General features: G+C 42.5%; 1 protein-coding gene across 4 annotated transcripts in view; it reads left to right on the forward strand.

The window, feature by feature from the left end:
• kcnq2a (potassium voltage-gated channel, KQT-like subfamily, member 2a) overlaps window positions 1-22,813 on the forward strand; it is a 46,735-nt gene that overhangs the window by 19,828 nt on the left and 4,094 nt on the right. Inside the window, exons 10-16 of one of the 4 annotated variants that reach the window (XM_052094824.1) lie at window positions 1,467-1,496; window positions 5,781-5,980; window positions 7,531-7,578; window positions 9,212-9,229; window positions 11,769-11,868; window positions 12,421-12,552; window positions 22,613-22,663. In XM_052094824.1, the coding sequence (XP_051950784.1) occupies window positions 1,467-1,496; window positions 5,781-5,980; window positions 7,531-7,578; window positions 9,212-9,229; window positions 11,769-11,868; window positions 12,421-12,552; window positions 22,613-22,663 (579 nt within the window). Of the gene's footprint in view, window positions 1-1,466; window positions 1,497-2,050; window positions 2,105-5,780; window positions 5,981-7,530; window positions 7,579-9,211; window positions 9,230-11,768; window positions 11,869-12,420; window positions 12,553-22,612; window positions 22,664-22,813 lie in introns of all 4 variants that reach the window. The other 3 variants (XM_052094825.1, XM_052094826.1, XM_052094827.1) reach the window with 3 other exon arrangements.

The raw sequence follows: 22,813 nt of genomic DNA on the forward strand, positions 1-22,813 counted from the left end.
GGTAATGACAAAATAACAGACAGGTGCGGACAATAACACAGTGATCAGGGCTGGGAGTGTGATCCGGGAATTGTGGGAAGTGCAGTTTCATACACGGACAGTGAGACTCAGGGCGGACAACAGGGAAAACGTGACATGGAACGGGATCGGTGACGGGTGAAACGGAAAACACGGAGCAGACAACAAGGAAACGTGACATAAACGTGACTAGTGAGACAGAGAACACAGGGCAGACAACAGGGGATCGTAACAACAATATGTAGTAGGGTTGGCAATCCTAAGATTTGTATTATTTCTCATTCTCATGTTAATACGGGAAAAATCCCAGTTGTGAAAGTGGCACTTACCTAAAGGGGGCATGATGATGGAAACCATTCAAAATGCTTTTAAACCAGCAGATTTTGACTTCTGAGATATCGGTATGCTATCCATAATTGATGCTTGATTGATTTAATAAAGATTAGAAAAGATTTTGTACCTGTTTGTAAATTTTTAAGCATTTCTAAAATGGTGATCTGATGACATAATAAGATAAGTTGCAAAATATCGGTATCGTTTTTTGTTCTGTCTTTTTTTTTTTTTTTTTAAATAGGTCTCAATATTGACCTTGAATTTTCATGTCGGTGCATCCCTAGATTGTGTCTTTTTTTGCAAGATATCTGCATTGCAGAATTCTTTAATCTTATTAAGTCTTAGTCTTAAAGAATTAGTTCACCCAAAAATGAAAATTCTCTCATTATTTACTCACTCTCATGACATCCCAGATGTGCATGACTTTCTTTCTTCTGCAGAACACAAATTAAGATTTTTATAAGAGTATCTCAGCTCTGTAGGCCCTCACAATGCAAGTGAACGGATGCCAACATTTTGATGCTCTAAAAAGCACATAAAGGCAGCATATAAGTAATCCATAAGACTCCAGTGGTTAAATCCATACCTTCTGAAGTGATTTGAAAAGTGTGGATGAGAAACAGATCAATATTTATGTCATTTGACATTCTAGACATTCTTCTTCCTGCCCAGTATGGATGAAGGATGTGTGAATCACCAAAAACACAAGAAGAAGAATGTGAAAGTGAAAGTTAAAGTGGAGATTGATTGAGCAAGGAGAAGAAACTATAATTGACTGTTTTGCTCCTACACCTATCATATCACTTCTGAAGATATAGATTTAAGACCACTGGAGTCAAATGGATTACTTATATGATGACTTATGTTATTTTTGGAGCATCAAAAGTTTGTCACCCATTCACTTGCATTGAATGGACCAAAAGAGATGAGATATTTTTCTTAAAATTGTAATTTGTGTTCTTCTGAATGAAGTAAGTTATACACATCCGGGATGGCATGAGAATTATGAGAGAATTTACATTTTTGGGTGAACTATGCCTTTAAATTATGTCAAATTGTGGTATGGTTACCAGTACTACTGCACATAACTCTCACTTTCTGTTTTCCTTTAAAAGGAAGGATTCCCAGCCAGACACCATTCTAAGGTTGGTTGTCTATGATTTTACCATAGATACTTGATTACTCCCAAAAAACTCAATCAATAACTCATTCACTACACCTTTTCTTGGGAATCGTAGTGTCAAAGCACCATCATTGTACTTCAAATGAGAAAACAGCCTATACTGCTTTGTTTGAAGTCATTGTAAAAAAGCTGTTTGCACGTTATACTACAGAACTTGCAAATGGGTTTTACAGGGAGATGTATTAGTCACTGTTAGTAGTCTTACTTGCACAACTTAGTATATTTAGTGTAGTTTGAAAATTGTGAACCATTAAATTTTACTCACTATTTAATGATACCAATGAACTTTAATGAAGTTCAAACTTGACATGTTTTTGGTATTTTGCAACATATCTTCCCTGTAAAAGACCTGATCTTGTAGTCCTGTAAAATCAAGTACAATCTTTGACTCATACAAATGTATTCCTTCATTTCATTCAGCGTTAGAAACATAGATTTTTTGGTGGGATCTCCCATTTTTGACCACTGCTTGTATAATCTTTTCTCTCTCATGACCTACTCCAACCACATTCGCAGTAGTGAGATTTCACACAAAGATACCCTGTGTGGGTGCTGCCCGAGAAGCCATAGGTACCGTTGCACACAGAAACTAACGTCTGCACGCCCATATCTTTCTCTGTCCAGCATTTGGATTTGTCTGAAGGATTTGTTCCTTCCTGAGTTTGATTCCCCCCATTTCTTAACTGTGACGTGCACAGAACGGGGGCAGCAGGGGCACAAGCACAAGTAGATTTCATTCACAAATCTAAAAGTGTTCTTCTGGTCATCCAGAAAAAAAAAGTAGAAATTTTAATAATTAAATGAAAATGGTTAAATAAAACTAAATTAAAATCTCATAGAAGTGGAGGTGTCTTTAACAGCGCACGCTACAGGTGATCAGGGTTGGATTACAATCGCAAGTTATCCTGCCTATGTCCTACTCACTCTGAGGTGCAGAGCCCTGGTGAGCTCAGAGTGGGTACTCTAAAGGGAACACGGAATTACTGTATGAATATGCCCTTTATTTTGTGGAAGGGGCAGGGCCCATTAACTTTCTCACTTTGGTTTGGAACGAGCTTTCGAGTGGCATCCCCTCCCGCAGCAGTGCCCTTTGAGGAAGCAACAATTTCATTTTGTATTTTCCCAGAGCATCGAAGTCGCGTCACATCAGCTGTTTTTTTATTCTGTTTGTGTTTCATGAAGTTAGAAGCAAAACGTGACAGAACATATCTGTTTACAGCATGTACACTCTAAAAGCTTTTTTCTCCAGGCCATTACTTGATGTTAATTATATATGTGAGTGAAGTAATGTGTTGCTTTCTTCTCACTACCTTTCCGATTGGCACTATGATTTGATGGTATGTTTGTGTAGAGTAAATAATCATTTTTCATAAGTTACGGAAACTGAACACTTCTAATTTATCAGCAAATTAAAAAGCAGCTGGTAAGAGTTGGTTATAGCCTATTGCCTGTATGCATAGCAAAGTCTTTAAAACAACACCAATTTTGTGTTTTTGAGGCGAGTAGCTATTCATTTTTTTTTTATGATTTCTTTATCAGCATAGAATGTCAAAAGTAAGCCAAAATATGTTTATGTATTGTAATTTAAGTGACTCACTTTAGAACAAACATACAGTAATTTCTAATTTATTTTCTGCATGCAATGCAGGCAACATGTATAATAAATCATAAGTAACCTACATTTGACCATGTTCACATATTTTGAAGTTTTGATGCTACGATAATTTAATAAATACTTTAGAATCCAGAAATAACATTGCTTGCAATGCTTTTGTTTATTTATGAAAAAGATAGTTTTGTGTACTCACAGAACGACGCTGACATACCAACGCAGAACTATAAATGCAAACCAACACTTGTCAGATAAAAAGTGCTACCGCATTTCCGGCATCACATGGCACACCTGCAGTGTATTATAATTATAATAGGAGTGGACGCGTTGTTTTCAGTGATAGAAATGTAATACGTCTTTTATAGAATACTTCCATTAACTTAAGGAGCTTTCTGATTCAGGCAAACCCACTTTGGTTTTTGTTTAAACTAGTAGACTAATCACTATCAGAAAAATACCATGGTATTATTGACTTAATGATTATATCCATATTTTATGATACTGTCATAGTACTCAAATATACTTAAAAAATACCATGGTTTTACTATGATAGAAGATTATCAAAGACCATGTCTGGAAAAAAAAAACTGTCAAAAATTGAAAGAAAAAAATATATATATATTTACATTTATGCATTTGGCAGATGCTTTTATCCAAAGCGACTTACAGTGAAATTATTACAGGGACAATCCCCCCAGAGCAACCTGGATTTAAGTGCCTTGCTCAAGGACACAATGGTGGTGGCTGTGGGGGTCGAACCAGCGACCTTCTGATTACCAGTTTAGCCCACTACACTATATGTATATAGTGTGTTTATAATACAAGAAAAAAATGCTTAAAGGCTCAAAAAACAAATAATTAGTTAAGTATACAGTATATAAGTGCTACTCTTTAAATTAAATTAAATACAAAAATGTGTGCCCTTTTTTATCCTTTCGCCCCTGTCTCTGCTAAGGTCTGTGCACGCCACTGTTTGTGAATATATTCCTTCAGTGTTTACTGTCATCAACTCGAGCAAACTATTAAAAAAATTGTTTAAGACATACAGCATAGTGCATATATGTATCCGTATTATTAATTTGGAATTCATTTAATCTCTCGTCAGCTCAGGTGTGCTGATGAAATACAAATATTGTCTTTCTTCAAACCAAAAGAAAGCAGCTTTGTGAAAGAGTTTTGCTTGTGGATCAACTTTCCCTCTTAGTGCCTGGTGGCAATTTCCATTGATTTAAACCCCAATCCCATGAGACAATCCTCCTCTGCAAGCTGCCTTGTTTTTTTATTGGGGTGTCTCACTTTTTCATTTATTAATTTGTCTGTGTAAATGTGTATAATCAGGGTCCAGAAATAACACTCGCCGAGTGACAAATGCAAGTAAAAATTGTCTTTGGTTATTTCCCAGTTGCCAGTAACTTTATTAGGAGCTGCAAGATAAATACATTGATTAAATCAAGTACTAAAGAAAACATCTTTCACAACTTGCATGTCTTCTAGCAATTTTTTTCCTCAGTGGTAACTTTACCATTAGAGGTTTATCTAGGATGCCTAAAGTTTTGTTTTCTCCAGAACTCCCAGGTGGCTACACATGCATGAGACATTCCAGACATTAATCCACCAAAATGAAAAACAAAAACAAAAAAACAGGTATTTGTGACAGGTACAGTGTCATTGAGAGATGGAGACAAGATCATATCGTATATGAAAAAACAACTAAATAATCCATTGTCATAGGGATTTTTTTTTTTTTAATAATGCCAAATACATTTTCCTAGTGGTAAGAAATATTGAAGGCCGGTATCGTTTCTCAGTTTACCTACCATTGCCAGGTGTGGCAAAAAGATAACGTTGGACCCTATGTATAAAATAACGGTTGTGTATTTTTTCAGCATGCCCGACAACATGCATGTGTTTCATTGCTTTGTTGTTCAAAAGTGTCAGCTCTGGCAGCATGTGGGCTTGCTGTTGCATCCGAAGTTGTGGATTGCATTGCATGACTGAGAAGAACCATTATCCATATCTGTGCTCATGTAAGTCAATTTAAGTGTTGATGTTACACACTTCCACTAGACATTTCTAATGAATAGTTTACATATTAGTAAATGACCATGTGTTCTTCATTCGTGGACTGTTATATATACTGTACACTAAACATAAAGACTTTACTCAATAAACAGCAATCAGTGCTCTATTTATAAAAAGAAAATACAGTATACATGTCTTTAGTTTATTTCACCTGTTATAATTAAAGTTTTCCCTCCGACAAGAGGTGTGGTCTTTCTTTTACAGATGATGTTTATAATTGTGCCATTTTAATATGCAAAGACTACAAGTAAGCCATTCAGAGATTGATAAAACATTGTGGCTCTATGGCCAACACAACAAAATTTGCTTAACTAATGGCATGGGTTTGGGGAAGGATTATCTGTTTGATCAACCAATGAAAGATGGGGGAGTGTCAATTGTGCACATAATGACACATTTAATTTAAGTTACTGAGTACTTTCTCTTGCACTTGATGGTTTCAGAAATTGTTTGTGTCAGTGGTCCCACACTGAAAAAACCTGGGATTCGGTTAAATGGTTTGTTTCCTTTGCTTTTTTGTTTGTTTTCTGTGTTTTATTATGTCCGCTGTAGTCGTAAGCCCAGCTTTAAAGAGAAAGGCTATCCCAGCCCCTCTAAGAGCATCGGAGGGAAGGACGGCAAGGTCTTTAAGGCAGAGGAGGATGTCAAAGAGAGTCCAAGCAAAGTGACCAAGAGCTGGAGCTTCACAGACCGGAACCGACAAAAACAAGCCTTCAAAATGAAAGAGGGAGCTTCACGGCAGAACTCTGAAGGTCAGACAATGTTGTTACGCACACACACAGGCATACTGGGAAACAAATCATTCTCTCACAGTCTCATTCCTTTGTTAAAGGGATAGTTCACCCAAAAAAGAAAAGTCTCTCATCATTTACTGACCTTCATACCATCCCAGATGTGTGTGACTTCTCTCTTCTCTTGAACACAAACAAAAGTTTTTAGAAGAAAAATCAGCTCTGTAGGTCCTTTCAGTGCAAGTAAATGGTGACCAAAACTTTGTGATAGGTGTGTGTAAGAAACAGATCAATATTTAAGTCCTTTTTACTGTAAATCTCCACTAAATATTGATCTGTTTCTCACCCAATGTGATTGCATCGAAGACACAGATTAAACCACTGGAGTCATATGGATTACTTTTATGCTGCCTTTATGTGATTTTTGGAACTTCAAAGGTCTAGCCACCATTGACTTACGTTGTAAGGACCTACAGAGCTGATATATTCTTCTAAAAATCTTCATTTGTGTTTTGCAGAAGAAAGAAAGTCATACACACCTGGGATGGCATTTGGGTGAGTAAATGATGGGCGTATTTACCTTTTTTGTGAACTATCCTTTTGAGTGGACTGTAAGATATGCAGTTGCCCCAAACGCATTTGAACTTAGCCTACACTTTATGAATGAATTGTATCTAAACAAGTGGTATTTGCAGAATACATGACAGAAATGTGTCGTGATATCCAAATGATTTTGAAATCTAATGGAAGTGCACTCATGCATTTGTAAGTTAAGTTGAAGTGTCCAAATATGTTTTGAGGCCACTCCCTGCTTGAAAAAACTTCTTAAACCAGTAGAAAATGGTTTGCTAGACTTAGCTGGTTTTAGAGGGGTTTTGGGCACTTTTCAGTTGGTCAGGCAGGGAGACCAGCTGTCCTACCATCTAAGCCAGCAGAACACCAGGTTGGCCAGGCTGGAAGACCAGCTTAAGGCTGTTTAAGATGTTTTTTTTATATACATCTATTCACCTGTATATGCACACACTCACTAACAATATACATTTACCTTTGATGGTGAAATTTAATTAGTCAATGTGGGACCTCAGCAGGTATCAAGGACAGTTTGTATTTCCTGTCATGTGTGTCGTGCTGAAAAGGTGGTGTCAGTGACACTCCACTCATTAAATTCACAAAGTAGGACATGGGTGTGTGTTTATTCTTAAAGAAACAGTGCACCAGATAGAATTGTCTGTGTTTTATAGGTTCAGTCCAATTGCTGAAACAGTGCCACATGAAAATAGTTTAATGTTTCAAAGCATACTGTTTGAGTCTAAAGATAATTGGCTTCTCAGTTGCGATAACTATGGATTGCAGCTTTAAGAGTTTCCGTTTAGATGCTTGATCCCCACAAAATATTCCATCCTTCATGAAAAATGCTTTGTGTTTATCTCAGCACCTGTTTTGTCATAACTCTGCAATGATCAACATATTGGATCAATGATCAAGGGATATATGGATCCCTTATCTGTATTTTCACCTCATGCAAACTCATTGGTTTCTCTCTCATTTCTCTCTACCGGGATAAAAAAAAGTGCGGACTGAGTTGCAAGACGAAGACTTCGGTATGAAGAGATCTCCAGGTTAGGCTATAATCCAGAAATATGATGCAAAAAGCAGAGATGATGGTGTAATTTCTCCCGGAAGTATATTTAGCCCTTCATTGGTTTTACGGATTAACCCTTGCAAATTAACCCATTTATAATAATTTTAATAATGAGTCAAAATGACCCGCAAGACCACGAAAGTGTTAAACAGAATCTGCAAGTGCAATGCAGCAACCACTTTTCTCACAAACATCTGCAACAGTTCTATAAACAAGAAGTTATTATCTAGAAACTTACGATTTAGCCAATTTGAATATTTTTTCTTTAACTCTTTACAATAAAGTTGTATACGTTAACGTTAGTTAATACAATAGTTAACATTGTCACATATTCCCTGTTGTCTTTTTTTTGTTCTTTTATGTTGAAGTTCTTGTTTAGTTCCTGTTTCCTGTTAGGTTTTTGTAGTCCTTTGTAGTTTCATTTTATGATTGGTTTTCCCCTGATTGTTTCTCATTCCCTGATTGTTTCCCCAGGTGTTCCTTGTTTTCCCTTGTGTATTTAAGCCCTTGTTTCCCCCAGTTAATTTGTCTGTTCTTGTATGTTTAGCTTTCATGTTCTGTGCTTTGTTCCCAGTGTTTTGCTTTTCCTTTTGCTCTGAGTTAACTTGTTTGTTTTTCAGCTTAATAAAGCTGCGTTTAGATCCTTATTCCTTGCCTGCCTCGTCACAAACATGAACTAACAATGAAAATAATTACCTGTATAAAGCATTTATTAATCTTGGTTAATGTTAATTTCTACATATACTCATAAAACGTTTTACAGTAAAGTGTGTTAATATAAGTAAATGTATTATAAACTATACACTAACTAACTGAACAAACAATAAATATAGTATATTGATAAATTAATATGAACCAAGATTAATACATAATTTTATTTATTTCGTTCTTCATTCTTCATTGTAAAGTTCATGCTACTGAATTCATTTACAACTTTATTGTAATGTGTAGCCATTTTCTGCTAATGAAAATATTTCCAAAAGATGCCAAAGCAGCAAGCTTTGCATGTTGCCAAGCAATTACACTGTCTAGAACACAGTACTGTATGTGAGTGGACTGGCAAGAACTGTACACTAACTGCTTAAAGCCTTATGTAATCACTCCACTCTGGTTTTCAATTTCATCAAATGCTCTGGTTTAAAAGAAACCTGCTTCTCTCTTCATGCAAAATCATAAATTTCCACTACGCACCACTCACATACTCTGGTCTGGAACACAGCGAACTCACATAGAGTGATACAAAGAGTAAAAACCACAGTGCTGTTATACTAAATATCAGAACTCTTGGAACGCCATTTGTCCAATCAGATTAAATTACCCGAACTACCTCAACTAAGCTGTGTCAATCCATGTAAATAATTGATGTTGTAGTATCACTACAGCACAAATAATAGAAAGGAAATGAAACAGATTTTACATCTAACAATAGGCCATTTATAATAATAAGTATTCTTCCCACTAGTAAAATTATGGCCTAATTTAAGCACACAATGTGTTGTACAATTACATGGTTAAAATCATTGTCATCTTGGACCATCTCTCTCATCTATCTCTTTCTCTCTCTCTCTCTCTTCCATATTCTCTCTCTTTTTCTCTTTACATTTTGGCAGCGATTGAGGGCTTAATCAGTAAGACAAATTATGTTGTCTGGGGCTGCATCTCTTTAGCACTAGTAAAAAAACAAATACCACACAAGTCTGCTAAAGAAACACTATGCATGTTTTAAAAATGGCTCTTAATTACTGAGCTGCGGCATATCTTCACAGATCTAATCATCATCCAGCACTCTGTCACTTGGCTGACTGTTTCATCTCACTGAAGCATCACACAAAATATCAATTTTCTCATTGATGCTTGGATAGTTATAATTGCAGCTATATTAGCGTTATCTGTCACCCATATGACAGTGGTGTATGATGGAAGAGCAAAGAATATGTTGCTCATTTGTCTCAGCCTTGACATCTGTGATTGAGAAGCACTCCCATCCCATGACAGAATGTGTTCCATTAAATTGTTAAAGGGATAGTTCACCAAAAAAAAATTATTCTGGCATTATTTACTCACCCTCATCTTGTTCCAAAGAATATCCTTGTCACTCTTTTCCATATAATGAAAGTGAATGAGGACTGGGGCTGCCCAGCTACAAAAAAAGCACCATAAAAATATTGTGCACTATATTCTAAGACTTTTGAAGCCATATGATAGATTTATGTGAGGAACGATCAAACTTTAAGTTCTTCTCTGAAAATCTTGACATCCGCTCTAGCTCTTCTCAGCAAGTTCATGATAGAAGTAGTGATGTCTGATTCAAGAGTTAAAATTATTTTGTGTTGGATCTTTTCAATTAATTCATTTCAGTTCAATAGAATCAGTTTAGAAAACCAGTCTTAATGATTTGTTCACAAATCGGACTGATCCAGTTCAACAACTTGACTAAAGATTATGAGTGTATAATGATATCTGAGTGGTGCTTTTTTGTCATTTTTGTGCTTGACCGACCCAATTCTTTTCACTTCCATTATAATGGAAAAGGATCCAGGATATTTCTCAAAAAATCAAGACAGACAGAATTGAGTTTTTTTTTGGTGAGCTATTCTTTTAATTAAACACTTTTCATACCACTTAAAATGTACATCAAATCCTTTGCACTAACCTGCATGAAGAAAATTTGCAGCATTTCAGTAATAAGTCTTGTGCAGTTTTGACTTACTGGTTGTTATGTCATATGAATAGGATATGCTATTTTTGTCTGTTACATCCTCATTCATATGGCATTAGGATGACACATGTAGCACTAATACTTCAGCTGTTTTGTCTTAGCTTTACATGCTAACCAATAAGTGTTTTTCATAGAGGTTGAACATTTCATATTTTGCTATTGCTAGTTTTTGTTAGGTACACAAAAGATTCTCTCACACTGCTAACATGGTAAATGCTGAGGCTAACAAGTACTAGCAAGTGCTCAATGCATGAGTAACACTTGTTTCAGTTTCAAAGGTAGATGGTAGAACTTCAAAGCATGCCCGAAGTCTCTGTAACAACAGACACTGATGCTGACAATGTGATTTTGAGATTAGGAGGGCTATCAGAGATGCACACATTTGAAATGCTCAGCCATATTTAGTTTATTTTTTTACTTGAGCGCCTCTTAAGGTTTGAATAAATTGGTTTTAATTTGAAAAACTCTTCCACATCGAATAATAAAGTAATATTTAAGGAAAACGTCAGTTTGGTGCAACATGTGTCTGACCCGAAAAGGAAAAGGTCTCCCGAAATGAATGAATTCTGTCATCATTTACTCACCAAACCTGATTTTCTTTTCTTCCATGGAACGCAAAAGGAGACGTTTTACAGAATGCCCAAACTGCTCTTTTAAAGACAACAAAAGTGGATGGTGATTTATACTATCAAGCTCCAAAACGGCACCACAATATTCCACACAACTCATGCACTATATTGTAAGTCTTTGTAGGAAGTTCGGTTCTTTGGACAATGGAGGAGTCAAGAGAGAACGAAGCAGTGCAGGAAAGTATCTTATTTTCTGCCTTCAGCGTCTTGTATTTTACAGCACTCAATTCACGTAGATTCTTCAAAACACTCAATAAGATCATTGAAACTTTTAATGCACTCAGTACACGTTGACACAGTGCTCTCGGGTCACTCTCTCTCACCGTACTGATGCGTTGGTGCAGCTTTTCAAGTCTCCCTTCGCCATCTCTATAACAAGAAACAATAGAGATAATTACAACCCAGATTACAAGCCGTACCACTCTCTCTCACCCGCAGACAGACATGTGACCACGCACCATCACCACAGTCTTCTATAGCCAAAGCTCACGAAAACGTCGACCAGGCATGAACTTCGAAGCATATTGATGCAGCCTTTTTGAATGCATACAAGCATGACTGATATTTCAGAGCTACAGTGTAGAGCAAGAAAGAAAATAATATGTGTTTGAAATGCCATGAGGGTGACTGAATGACAGAATTAACATTTTTGGGTGAACTGTTCTTACAAGGGGATACAGAAACAGGCTTTACTGCAATTTATTGAGCATTTCTGGTGTGGCAGATATTTTCTGTAATCTTATTTCGTATAAGGGTGAACATTGTGTAAACATTACTACTTTTTACATTGGGAGCAGCTGGTGCTTTTGTGTTTTATAGAGGCAAGTCTTCCAGAGGAGATTGGGGATGACAGGGGCTTCAACTGCGATTTTGTGCCAGATCTGTCTCCTGGACTCAAGGTCACCATCAGAGCAATCTGGTAAGAGGCACCCATCTCTGTAGAGACCAACATAGATGTGTTTAAAGGTCAACTTACACCCACACTGATGTCTTGTACAGTCTCTGTTTAGTTAGATGGTCTGGCTTCATTATAGGCTGTAAAAAGGGAATGTTAAAGACTAGGAGTGTAAATATTTGATTAATTTGATTATGGTTGTTTTGCAAAAACTAAATACGATCAGTCATGCAATCTGAACTTTGGGCATAAATAATTTGAATTTGATTTTGTTATTTTGTTGCAATTTATATTAAATATGTTTATGCTAATTAATTTATGCTGGAAGTAGACTGGTGATCTGGATTTAGTTAAAACTGTATTTTGGATAATATTTGAATGCAGAATATATTGGGTATTATTATAAAACATGGGGTCTTCAACAGCAGTCCATGAACCCTAAGGAGTCTGCAGCTGTACTGCAGGTGGTCTGCTAATTAATGTTTGAACTCAAACAATTAAAAAAAAGTATTTAGTCAAATGCAATGCAAAGCATATTATTTCCCCCCCTATTAAGTCGTCATTTATTTTCCCTAGTGTCATGCGTTTCCTGGTGTCTAAGAGGAGATTTAAGGAGAGCCTCAGGCCCTATGATGTGATGGACGTGATAGAGCAGTATTCAGCAGGCCATCTAGACATGCTGTCACGCATCAAAAACCTTCAATCCAGGCAAGACTTCAGTCAACACAACAAAATTACTTTGTGTGGTAGATAGAAACAGTGTTGGGGAAGCTACTTTGAAACTGCAGCTTGTCAAATTACAAGCTACTCATTAAGTAGTTCTACTTCTACAGGCAATCTACCTTTTAAAAAAGTCAGAGGCTATTTATACTTCGTGCAAATAGCAATAGATGCTGTTTGAACCCTGTACATGCCTAATTAAATACTAAGATACAGTATAGGGGCATCACTGCAGCATGTTTATTGTGTTTATTTAGAGTAACACAAACACCCTACTCCAACCCCTACCCCTAAACCTAACCCTAATTTTCCCTTGCAAATCTTAACCATGGTTTTACTACAGCAACCATAGTATCACCATGCTAATTTGTGGTAAAATCATAGTAACCACAAAAGTAAACATGGTTACTACTGTATATTAACACCATATTGCTATAGTAAAACCATGGTTAATTTTACCTGGATCAACCCCTTCTCTAAACTCCCGACCTTCACCGTGACCAAATCACTGCGATTAAATCAACTTTTATATACATATTTATTTATTATTAGTAGAATTAAAGGAAATATTTAGAATGTAGACAAGAAACAGGATGGGAAAAGTGGTACAAAATGCAGAATCGAACCCGGGTTGTCCGCACGGAAAAATGCATCCACACCTTGTTAGACCACACGCCACTGCAGCAACAGTGGGGGCATTTTGTCTTAAATTTTTGTGTTTCTACTAGACTATCAGAGTGCAAATATTCACTTCGTTTTAAAAAACTATTAACAGCTACTAACAGCTACTAACAACAAGTAACTAATTAACTACATTGAAGCTATTTAAATAGGCAATATTTTTAGAAATATATAACTATCAGATTATATATATTAGAACTAGAGCAGTATTTCTCTGGCTCAAAACTTTTTTTGAATCAGTTAGTGAATCGTGCTTAGGGTGATAACATACTGTACATAATAGTGAACCCATAAATTTACACTAAATACAAACTTTGAAATTGTTTATTTACATAAACCATTTAAAGGAACAATTCACTAAAATTAATTATTTAGAAGCTACACAACAGATAATAACATATATCCAACAAGACAGATAATAACAATCTACACAAATGATCCTGTTCAAATTATCAAAAACTCTTGGTTCTTAAAGGGTTAGTTCACCCAAAATGTTATATCATCTCATGATTTACTTTTAAGCCATCCCAGCTGTTTTATGACTTTACTTATTCAGCAGAACAAAAGGAAGAATTTTAAAAGCACATTTCAGCTCTTTTTGTCAATGCAAGTAAACAGGTGCCATTCGACTGCTGGCTGTTTGATGGTCCAAAAGGCATATATTTATAGTATAAAATGAATCCACACGATTCCAGTAGATCAATTAATGTCTTCTGAAGCAAATCGATAGGTTTGTGTAAAAAATAAATCGATAATTAACACTTTATTAACTTTAAATCACTTCCTGCCAGCAGTCGACACATCATTGTCGTAAGCACAATGGTGCATTCACGCGAGAAGTAGGAAGCGTGCACTCTGTATACAACAAAGGAAGGAAGGTCACGTGAGAGTTCAAACCGCAATTCAGCGCTAGCCGGAAGCAACAATTTAAAGTTAAAAATGTTTTAATGATCAATTTGTTTCTTACACCATCCTATCGGTTTCCTTCAGAAGACATTAATTGATCTGCCTAAATATGCCATTTGGACTGTCAAATAGCCAGCAGCATGATGGCACCTGTTTACTTGCATTGCATGGACAAAAAGAGCGGAAATGTGCTTTTAAAATTCTTCACTACGGTTCTGCTGAAGAAGGAAAGTCATACACATCTGGGATGGCTTAAAGGTGTCAATCATGAGAGAATTATCATTTTGGGGTGAACTAAATCTTCAAAGATGCACTCATATTTCAGACATATTTTCCTAAAAAATAAATCTCCCAAAGAAATGAAAAGTAATTTTGAAATATATCTATAAAGTCATTAGCACTCACATGTCATGAATACTCCAGTCATTTTAGTAACCTTATAAAAACTGTTTTAATCTACATTGAGAGAGTTCCCTCATGGGGGCTACCATGTTAGAATCACATGACCAGCCGAAAACTATTCGCTTAATCTCAGTAACTGCCCTGCTATTTGAAACTTTCTTTCATGTATTAAATTAATCATGGCTACCTGTGAGTAGTACATTTCTACAATGGCATCGGTAACCGAAAACGATTGTGTTTGAATGATGCTGCATCCTCGCCCCTAGGGGTAAATTCAAGACAACATAAAAAAATGTAATACCTGCTTGTACACTCACCTTACAGTTTAATTAATTTATAAAAACCGACTACAGTCGATTAACAACAATGCAGGTGGAACTTCGATAACCCTAAAAGTTAGAGCCGATTGTGATGACAAACAGATTGTGATAAAGGTTTATTCGGTAAGGATCTCTCCTTGTTTCTCTTCATCAAGACCCGATTGCACCTAGTGGTGAAGCATATTAGCAGCAAGTAAAGATTGTGCATAGGTACTCTTGCTGTGATGCTTTTGCTGTGATGACAGGATGTACAAGGTTGAATTTCCAGCTGAATTTTAACCACAATAATCTAAGACAAATTTTCAAAGTGCAATATAATGGACTGAAATTACCTGTCAACAAATATTTTTTTTTAAATATTTTTGAACTGAACTTTGGAAGTTTAATTTTAATATTTAGTGCAATTTTTTTTTCAATTGAAATATTCACAGCTTGAATATACCACCATATGAAATTGCTTCCCCCAAAAAATGCAAGGACTGTTAATGCAATGTGTTTATTTTCCAATTAGTGCAATTCTGCATGAAATACTTCCAAAGCAAAACACCATATTAAGAACCAAGGACTTGGTGGCTCAGCAAGTATTTACGCTGTATACCACTCCTGGAGTCGTGAGTTCGAATCCAGGGTGTGCAGAGTGACTCCAGCCAGGTCTCCTAAGCAACCAAATTGGCCCAGTTGCTAGGGAGGGTAGAGTTACATGGGGTAACCTCCTTGTGGTCGCGATTAGTGGTTCTTGGGTGCGTGGGATAGTAGTATGAGCCTCCACATGCTGTGAGTCTCCAAGGTGTCATGCAAAAGGAGCCACGTGATAAGATGGGCGGATTGACTGTCTCATAAGCGGAGGCAACTGAGACTTGTCCACCACCACCCTGATTGAGGTGAGTAACCACCCTACCACGAGGACCTACTAAGTTGTGGGAATTGGGCATTCCAATTTGGGAGAAAAGGGGGAGAAAAAAATAACCAAGGATTTTGAACAGGATAATTTGTATAATTTCAATAATTTTGTTGTGTGGAATATATGTAAATATCTGTTGTGTCAAATAGCTTCATCAGGGCAGTACTAAATTACAAACATCCGACAGATTCTGCAAGGGGGATACAAACTTGTGCATTCATCTGTAAGTAGTGTTGCAACATTATATACTCCCATAGAAATGGGAAAGTGCGGATACTCCCAAACACTGGATAGAAACCAAATCTAAAACATGGTGATACACTTAAAAAAACTGCTTGTTTGCTGTGATAAAACCGATCGTTCTCACCCTATGACAGATCAAAATGTGCATTCACAGTGGTTTTGTTTTCTATGTCCCATTTGAAATGTTTGATTTGAATTCACATTCACTATTTTTCACTCAAATAAGCACCATATATGTTGTGAAATAACACACATATACCAATATATTCCAACAGCAAAAACCATTTCTATCATACACGTTAACATAAAATACTGTTCATTGAAGTGGGTTAGAACAGGCATGTATGGAATATATTCTTACTTATTTGTCAGCAGTCCTCACTGGTGTACAGGGATTAGTTTCCATGTGTGGCTTGATGCTTGGTATCCATGTGTGGCTTGATGCTTGGTATCCTTGGTATCCAAGTGTCGCTCTCTCCACGTTGTGTCGGAGAAGCGACACTAGGGGGTCTCTCTTGAGCGCCGATATCCACCTCTGATCTATGAAAAAAGGCCAATGAGAGTTGGCAGCCAGTATTTGCATGTCCGCTACCGGACATACGGGTTTTTAAGCGGCGCAAATACGGGAGTTCATTCAGAAAATTTCTTCGGAGCCGATGGTCTGTCTGCAGTTTGCTGCGAGTTTACACACCACTGCGTTCCTGTTTCCTCTGACGATCTGCATGCTGTTGGATTTGACGGCACACAACAGCGGCTTTCTCCTACTCTGCACGGCGTGCATTGTTGCCCCTGAGCGCTTCGACAGTGCAGACACACACACATACTGTGTATTAAAAGAGTTATTTCCCTTAAAAGAGTGAATTTCTCTAAAAGAGCAAAACACAGCGGCGTTGAATGTCCTTTTCAGGACGCGTCTTTTTCAAGATGCCCTTCCGCCCCTGTGTTGTTCCTGGTTGCGGTAGAAGCCTCTCTGCTTCAGACGGCCACAGGCGCTGTCTCGTGTGTTTGGGCCGCAATCACACCGAGGCAGCGTTTGTGGATGGTTCATGTTCTCACTGCGAGAACATGACCATGACCACGCTATGTCGCGGCTTGCTTTCAACAGAAAGCTGCACCCCGCATTGTTCCTTCTTCCCACGGGATTGAGGACGATGCGGTTGGCGCTGGGGGCGATTTGGGGGCGGCAGCGGGTGCAGTTTCGCCGGGTAGCCCCCCGCGAACCTCCCGTTCCCCGATACACTCGCTGGTCCCCGTCCACGCTCGCGGCGATAGCGGCTCGCCTCACGGTCTGGCTGTCTATCCTCCTGAGCCCGAAGCAGATGAGCTTGCCGCCGCATCGGAGAGTGTGATGTCTGATGCCAGGACTCCCCTGGACTGCCGCCTTCGGGCCAGCAGGCCCAGGCTGAGGTAGACGCTCAGATGTCTGACATGCTTTCCCGGGCCGCCGTGAGCGTGGGGTTGGATTGGAACCCTCCATCCTCCCCACAGCCTTCACGGTTGGATGACTGGTTCCTGGGGCAGCGCGTTCAGCGGCCACGCATCCCCCGGTCCCGCTTTTCCGGAGGTGCATGACGAGCTGACGCCTACGTGGAGAGCCCCGCTCTCCGCTCGTCTAGGTGCCACCCGCTCCACTCTCACCACCCTCGACGGCGGAGAGCGCCACGGATACGGGCGATTCCCCAGGTCGATAGGGCAGTTAGCGTACCATCTATGCCCCAGTAGCCCTACCTCCTGGCGTGGCCGCCCGTATTCCCATCCAAGCCCTGTAGGACAACATCCTCGCTCAACGGCTAAGGCCTACGGTGCGGCTGGACGCGCTGCCTCCGCCCTGCATGCGATGGCCCTCCTGCAAGTCCACCAGGCCAAAGCACTCAGAAGCATGCACGGGGGTGGACCTGATCCTGATGTGCTGCAGGAACTGCGCTCAGCGACCGACCTCGCCCTGAGAGTGACGAAGGCCACAGCGCAGGCACTCGGACAGGCGATGGCCACCCTAGTGATCCAGGAACGCCATCTCTGGCTCAATCTGGTCGAGATGCGTGAGGCTGACAAGAACCGCTTCCTGGACGCACCTGTCTCCCAGATTGGCCTTTTCGGCGACACCGTCGAGGACTTCGCCCAACAGTTCTCCGCGGTGAAGAAGCAGACGGAGGCCATCTCTCACATCATGCCCGCCACGACACCTGCCGCTCACGGGCCCTGCCCGTCTGCTCGCCGAGGGCGCCCCCTGCGGCGAGGAAACCAGCTCCTGCTCCGCCCCAACCCGGGCCCAGCTCTCAGCCCCAGCGTCGAGCACCCGCAGGGGGCATCGCCCCTGTCTCACTAACCCCCTCTAGGACCCGGAAGGCTCCCAAGCGTTCCTGAGACAGCCGACCCAGAGCCGAAGACGTTAGCTCCGGAGGTGGTAAGACCACTCCGTCCCCCGGTGGAGGGCGGAGTGGTCTTACTGACGGGGGCTGTGGTACCCACATTCTCAATAAAAGAGCTATTTCCTTTGCCTCTGGGTCACCTGGCCCGCAAATGCCGTTCTCACGGCAATGTGCTTTCAGATTACGACAGTCCCGGTACACTGGACGCGGCGATCCCGCCTTCCGCCTGCCCACGACTGTCCCCCGGCTGGCCGGTTCAGACGAGTCCAGAGGACGCCGATGTCGGACCTCCTCCTCAGTCACGAACCCGCCCCCTGCCGGGCGCGCGGAGCAAGGTAAGTGCTTTGAGTCTATTCACAGCACCTCAGCCTCAGGCCGCAACGAAGCCGCCCGACGCTGCATTACCTGTTCCGCCCCGCTGCGAGGCCCCGCTGGGTACGTCCAAAATACTCGTCCCTTTGGTGCCCCTAGCGCAGAGCTGGGAAGCGTGGCTTTCGCTTCCCAACGCATCATGCTGGCTGTACTGGACCATTTGACTCGGTTACGCAATTCAGTTTGCCCGGCTCCCGCCCCCCTTCAGGGGCGTTCGCTTTTCCGCAGTACACGGCGAGTATGCCTGTTCCCTGCACATGGAAAACGCGACCCTCTTAGCCAAGGGTGCGGTAGAGCCCGTCCCTCCAACCGAAATGAGGAAGGGTTTCTACAGCCCTTACTTCATTGTACCCAAGAAAGGCGGCGGCTTACGACCAATCCTGGACCTGCGAGTTTTCAATCAGGCCTTGTTAAAACTCCCGTTCAAAATGCTCACGCAGAGAAATATTCTGGCTGGCGTTCAGCATCTAGATTGGTTCGCAGCGGTAGACCTGAGGGACGCGTACTTCCACGTCTCAATTCTGCCACGACACCGACCCTTCTTACGGTTAGCGTTCGACGGCCAGGCGTTTCAGTACAAAGTCCTCCCCTTCGGCCTGTCTCTGTCCCTCGCGTCTTCACGAAGGTCGCAGAGGCGCCCTTGCCCCGCTACGGGTAGCCGGCATCCGCATTCTCAACTACCTCGACGACTGGCTCATCCTAGCACACTCTCGAGAGTTACTATGCACACACAGAGACCAGGTGCTCCGGCACCTCAGCCGCTTGGGGCTTCAGGTCAACTGGGAAAAGAGCAAGCTCACTCCGGTTCAGAGCATCTCTTTTCTCGGGTTGGAGTTAGACTCAGTCTCAATGACAGCACGTCTCATGAGCGAGCGTGCTCAGTCAGTGCTGGACTGCCTCGCTTCCTTCAAGCCAGGCACAGTGGTCACTCTAAAACTTTTCCAGAGGCTCCTAGGGCATATGGCGTCCTCCGCCGCGGTTGCGCTGCTGGGGTTGATGCATATGAGACCACTCCAGCACTGGCTCCAGACTGGAGTCCCGAGACAAGCATGGCACCACTGCATGGCATTGCTGACCATCCTTCTTGCCCTCAGGAAGTTCCCCCTGTTAGTTCAGGACAAACACGTCCTCGTGAGATCGGACAGCACCACGGTGGTGGCGTACATAAATCGCCCGCCGTCTCCTCCTATGGAGCCAGCAGCAACTCGCTATCACGACAACGCCTGCCCGGCGGGGAGTGGAGGCTTCACCCCCAGTCGGTCCAGCTGATTTGGGAACGGTTTGGCAAGGCCCAGGAAGACCTGTTCGCCTCCCAGGAAACCTCCCAGTGCCCGCTCTGGTACGCCCTAACAGAGGCTCCCCTCGGGACAGACGCGCTGGCACACAGCTGGCCCTCGGGGCTGTGCAAGTACGCATTTCCCCCAGTGAGCCTTCTTGCACCGGTGCTGTGCAAGGTCAGGGAGGACGAGGAGCAAGTCACGCTAGTGGCCCCCTACTGGCCCACTCGGACTTGGTTCTCGGAACTCAGGCTTCTCGCGACAGCTCCTCCCTGGCGAATTCCCCTGAGAAAGGACCTCCTCTCTCAGGGACGTGGCACGCTCTGGCACCCGCGCCCAGACCTCTGGAACCTCCACGTCTGGTCCCTGGACAGGATGCGGAAGAGCTATCCGGCTTACCGGCGACCGTTGTGAATACAATCAACCAAGCCAGAGCCCCCTCTACCAGGCACCTTTACGCCCTAAAGTGGCGTTTGTTCGCAGATTGGTGTTCTTCCCGAACTGAAGACCCACAGAGATGCGCGATCGGGTCAGTGCTCCTGTTCCTACAGGAGAGGCTGGACAGGAGGCTGTCCCCGTCCACCCTCAAGGTGTATGTTGCCACCATTGCCGCCCACCACGATCCTGTAGACGGCAAGTCTTTGGGTAAGCACAACCTGATCCTCAGGTTCCTGAGGGGCGCCCGGAGGTTGAATCCCTCCCGGCCAGGCCTAGTTCCCTCCTGGGATCTCTCGGTAGTCTTGGCAGGACTCCAGAGACCTCCCTTCGAGCAGCTTGAATCAATTGGACTCAGGGCCCTCTCTCTTAAGACGGCCCTGCTGATCGCTTCGCCTCTATCAAGAGGGTCGGGGACCTGCAAGCGTTCTCTGTCAGCGACACTTGCCTGGAGTTCGGTCCGGCAGATACGTCTGTGATCCTAAGACCGCGACCGGGCTATGTGCCCAAGGTTCCTACCACACCCTTCTGAGATCAGGTAGTGAACCTGCAAGCGCTGCCCCGGGAGGAGGCAGACCCAGCCCTTTCGTTGCTGTGTCCAGTGCATTTACCTGGACCGCACACAGAGCACCAGACGCTCTGAGCAGCTCTTTGTCTGCTTTGGGGGACGGCAGAAAGGGAATGCCATCTCCAAACAGAGGCTCGCCCACTGGGTTGTCGATGCCATCACACTGGCTTATCACACCCAGGCCGTGCCCCTACCCTTGCGGGTCCGAGCTCACTCAACAAGGGGTGTTGCGTCCTCGTGGGCACTGGCCAAGGGCACCTCCCTAGCAGACATCTGTAGAGCCGCGGGTTGGGCAACACCCAACACCTTTGCGAGGTTTTACAACTTCCACGTTGAGTCGGTTGCGTCTCATGTTTTCTCAGGTCCGAGCCCGTAGAACTCGGTAACACGTAGACCGACCGGCCGGGTGGATCGCTTGCGCCCAGCGCCCTTTTCCTGACGTCAAGATAAAGTAGTGCGCCTTCTTCCCAGGGCGCCCCACTCCGAGTTGGGACCCTGGTCGATTCCTCCCCAGCCCTCCGGGTCCGCGGTTCAGCGGAGGAACTCGCCGACCCAAGCCACTGCAGGTACCCTGATGGCCACCCCGTACTGGTATAGGGGCTCCACAGGTAAAATAAGAAGGCCTGCGGTTCGGACTCCCCCTGTGTGTAATTCCACGGTTCTGTCCCCTTACGAGCAGACCCCCGTGTCTCCCTTAGGCAGTTACAGCACCCCAGTCGCCGTGCTGTAGCAACTCCCCCCTTTCGAGGCTGGATCTACCACCGCACCATACTTTCCACACGAGCCCTAAGACGGCCGTGTGACGTGTCTACCACTTTTCCTCCCCAAGAAAAAGGGCAGGTGTGGTCTCCGCAGGGTCTGGGTAAGACCCCCTTCCCTATATGCGTGTAAGGGCCCTGGCCGTGATTGCTCTATGCGAGAAACATAGAGAGAAAAGAGGCCCAGCCAGGCTGGCCCGTTCCCATGTTGGCAAACATCGCCTTGTTCCCCTCCCAGGGTAACTAGAAGGATCCCGATGTTCTTATAGGGCATTGGGGAAGGGTACGTGCAGCCAGGTACAGACGATGCGGATGAAATCGATGCGGATGAAATCACTGGATGAAATCCCTGCCCGCCTCTGTATCGGCAGTTCACGTACACGGTTCAGCGCATGGCAAGTTTGGAATGGGTCCCCTAGTGTCGCTTCTCCGACACAACGTGGAGAGAGCGACAGAAGGGGAACGTTTGGTTACGTATGTAACCTCCGTTCCCCGAGGGAGGGAACGACACGTTGTGTCTTTCCTCCGCCATGTCACTGAACCGAGCCACTGTTGTGGCCGGACCATTTCCGGCTCCTCAGAAAAATCCTGAATGAACTCCCGTATTTGCGCCGCTTAAATACCCGTATGTCCGGGGGCGGGACATGCAAATACTGGCTGCCAACTCTCATTGGCCTTTTTTCATAGATCAGAGGTGGATATCAGCGCTCAAGAGAGACCCCCTAGTGTCGCTTCTCCGACACAACTTGTCATTCCCTCCCTCGGGGAACGGAGGTTACATACGTAACCAAACGTTCTTTCTGTGTACTTTGCCAGGATAGATTTGATTGTGGGTCCCCCTCCCCCCTCAACCCCTCGTCACAAGAAGTACGTAACTTATTCACCAATGGCCTTCCCAGGCTGAATGGGTCTATTATTGAACAGCATTGTAGTATATATACTATTGTGATGCAGCATATCACACTAGCTATGAATGGCAATCAAAGTACTGTAAATATTATATAAATAGCCCTAATT

The sequence above is a fragment of the Xyrauchen texanus genome, chromosome 27 (assembly GCF_025860055.1).
Source record: "Xyrauchen texanus isolate HMW12.3.18 chromosome 27, RBS_HiC_50CHRs, whole genome shotgun sequence".
Taxonomy (NCBI): domain Eukaryota; kingdom Metazoa; phylum Chordata; class Actinopteri; order Cypriniformes; family Catostomidae; genus Xyrauchen; species Xyrauchen texanus.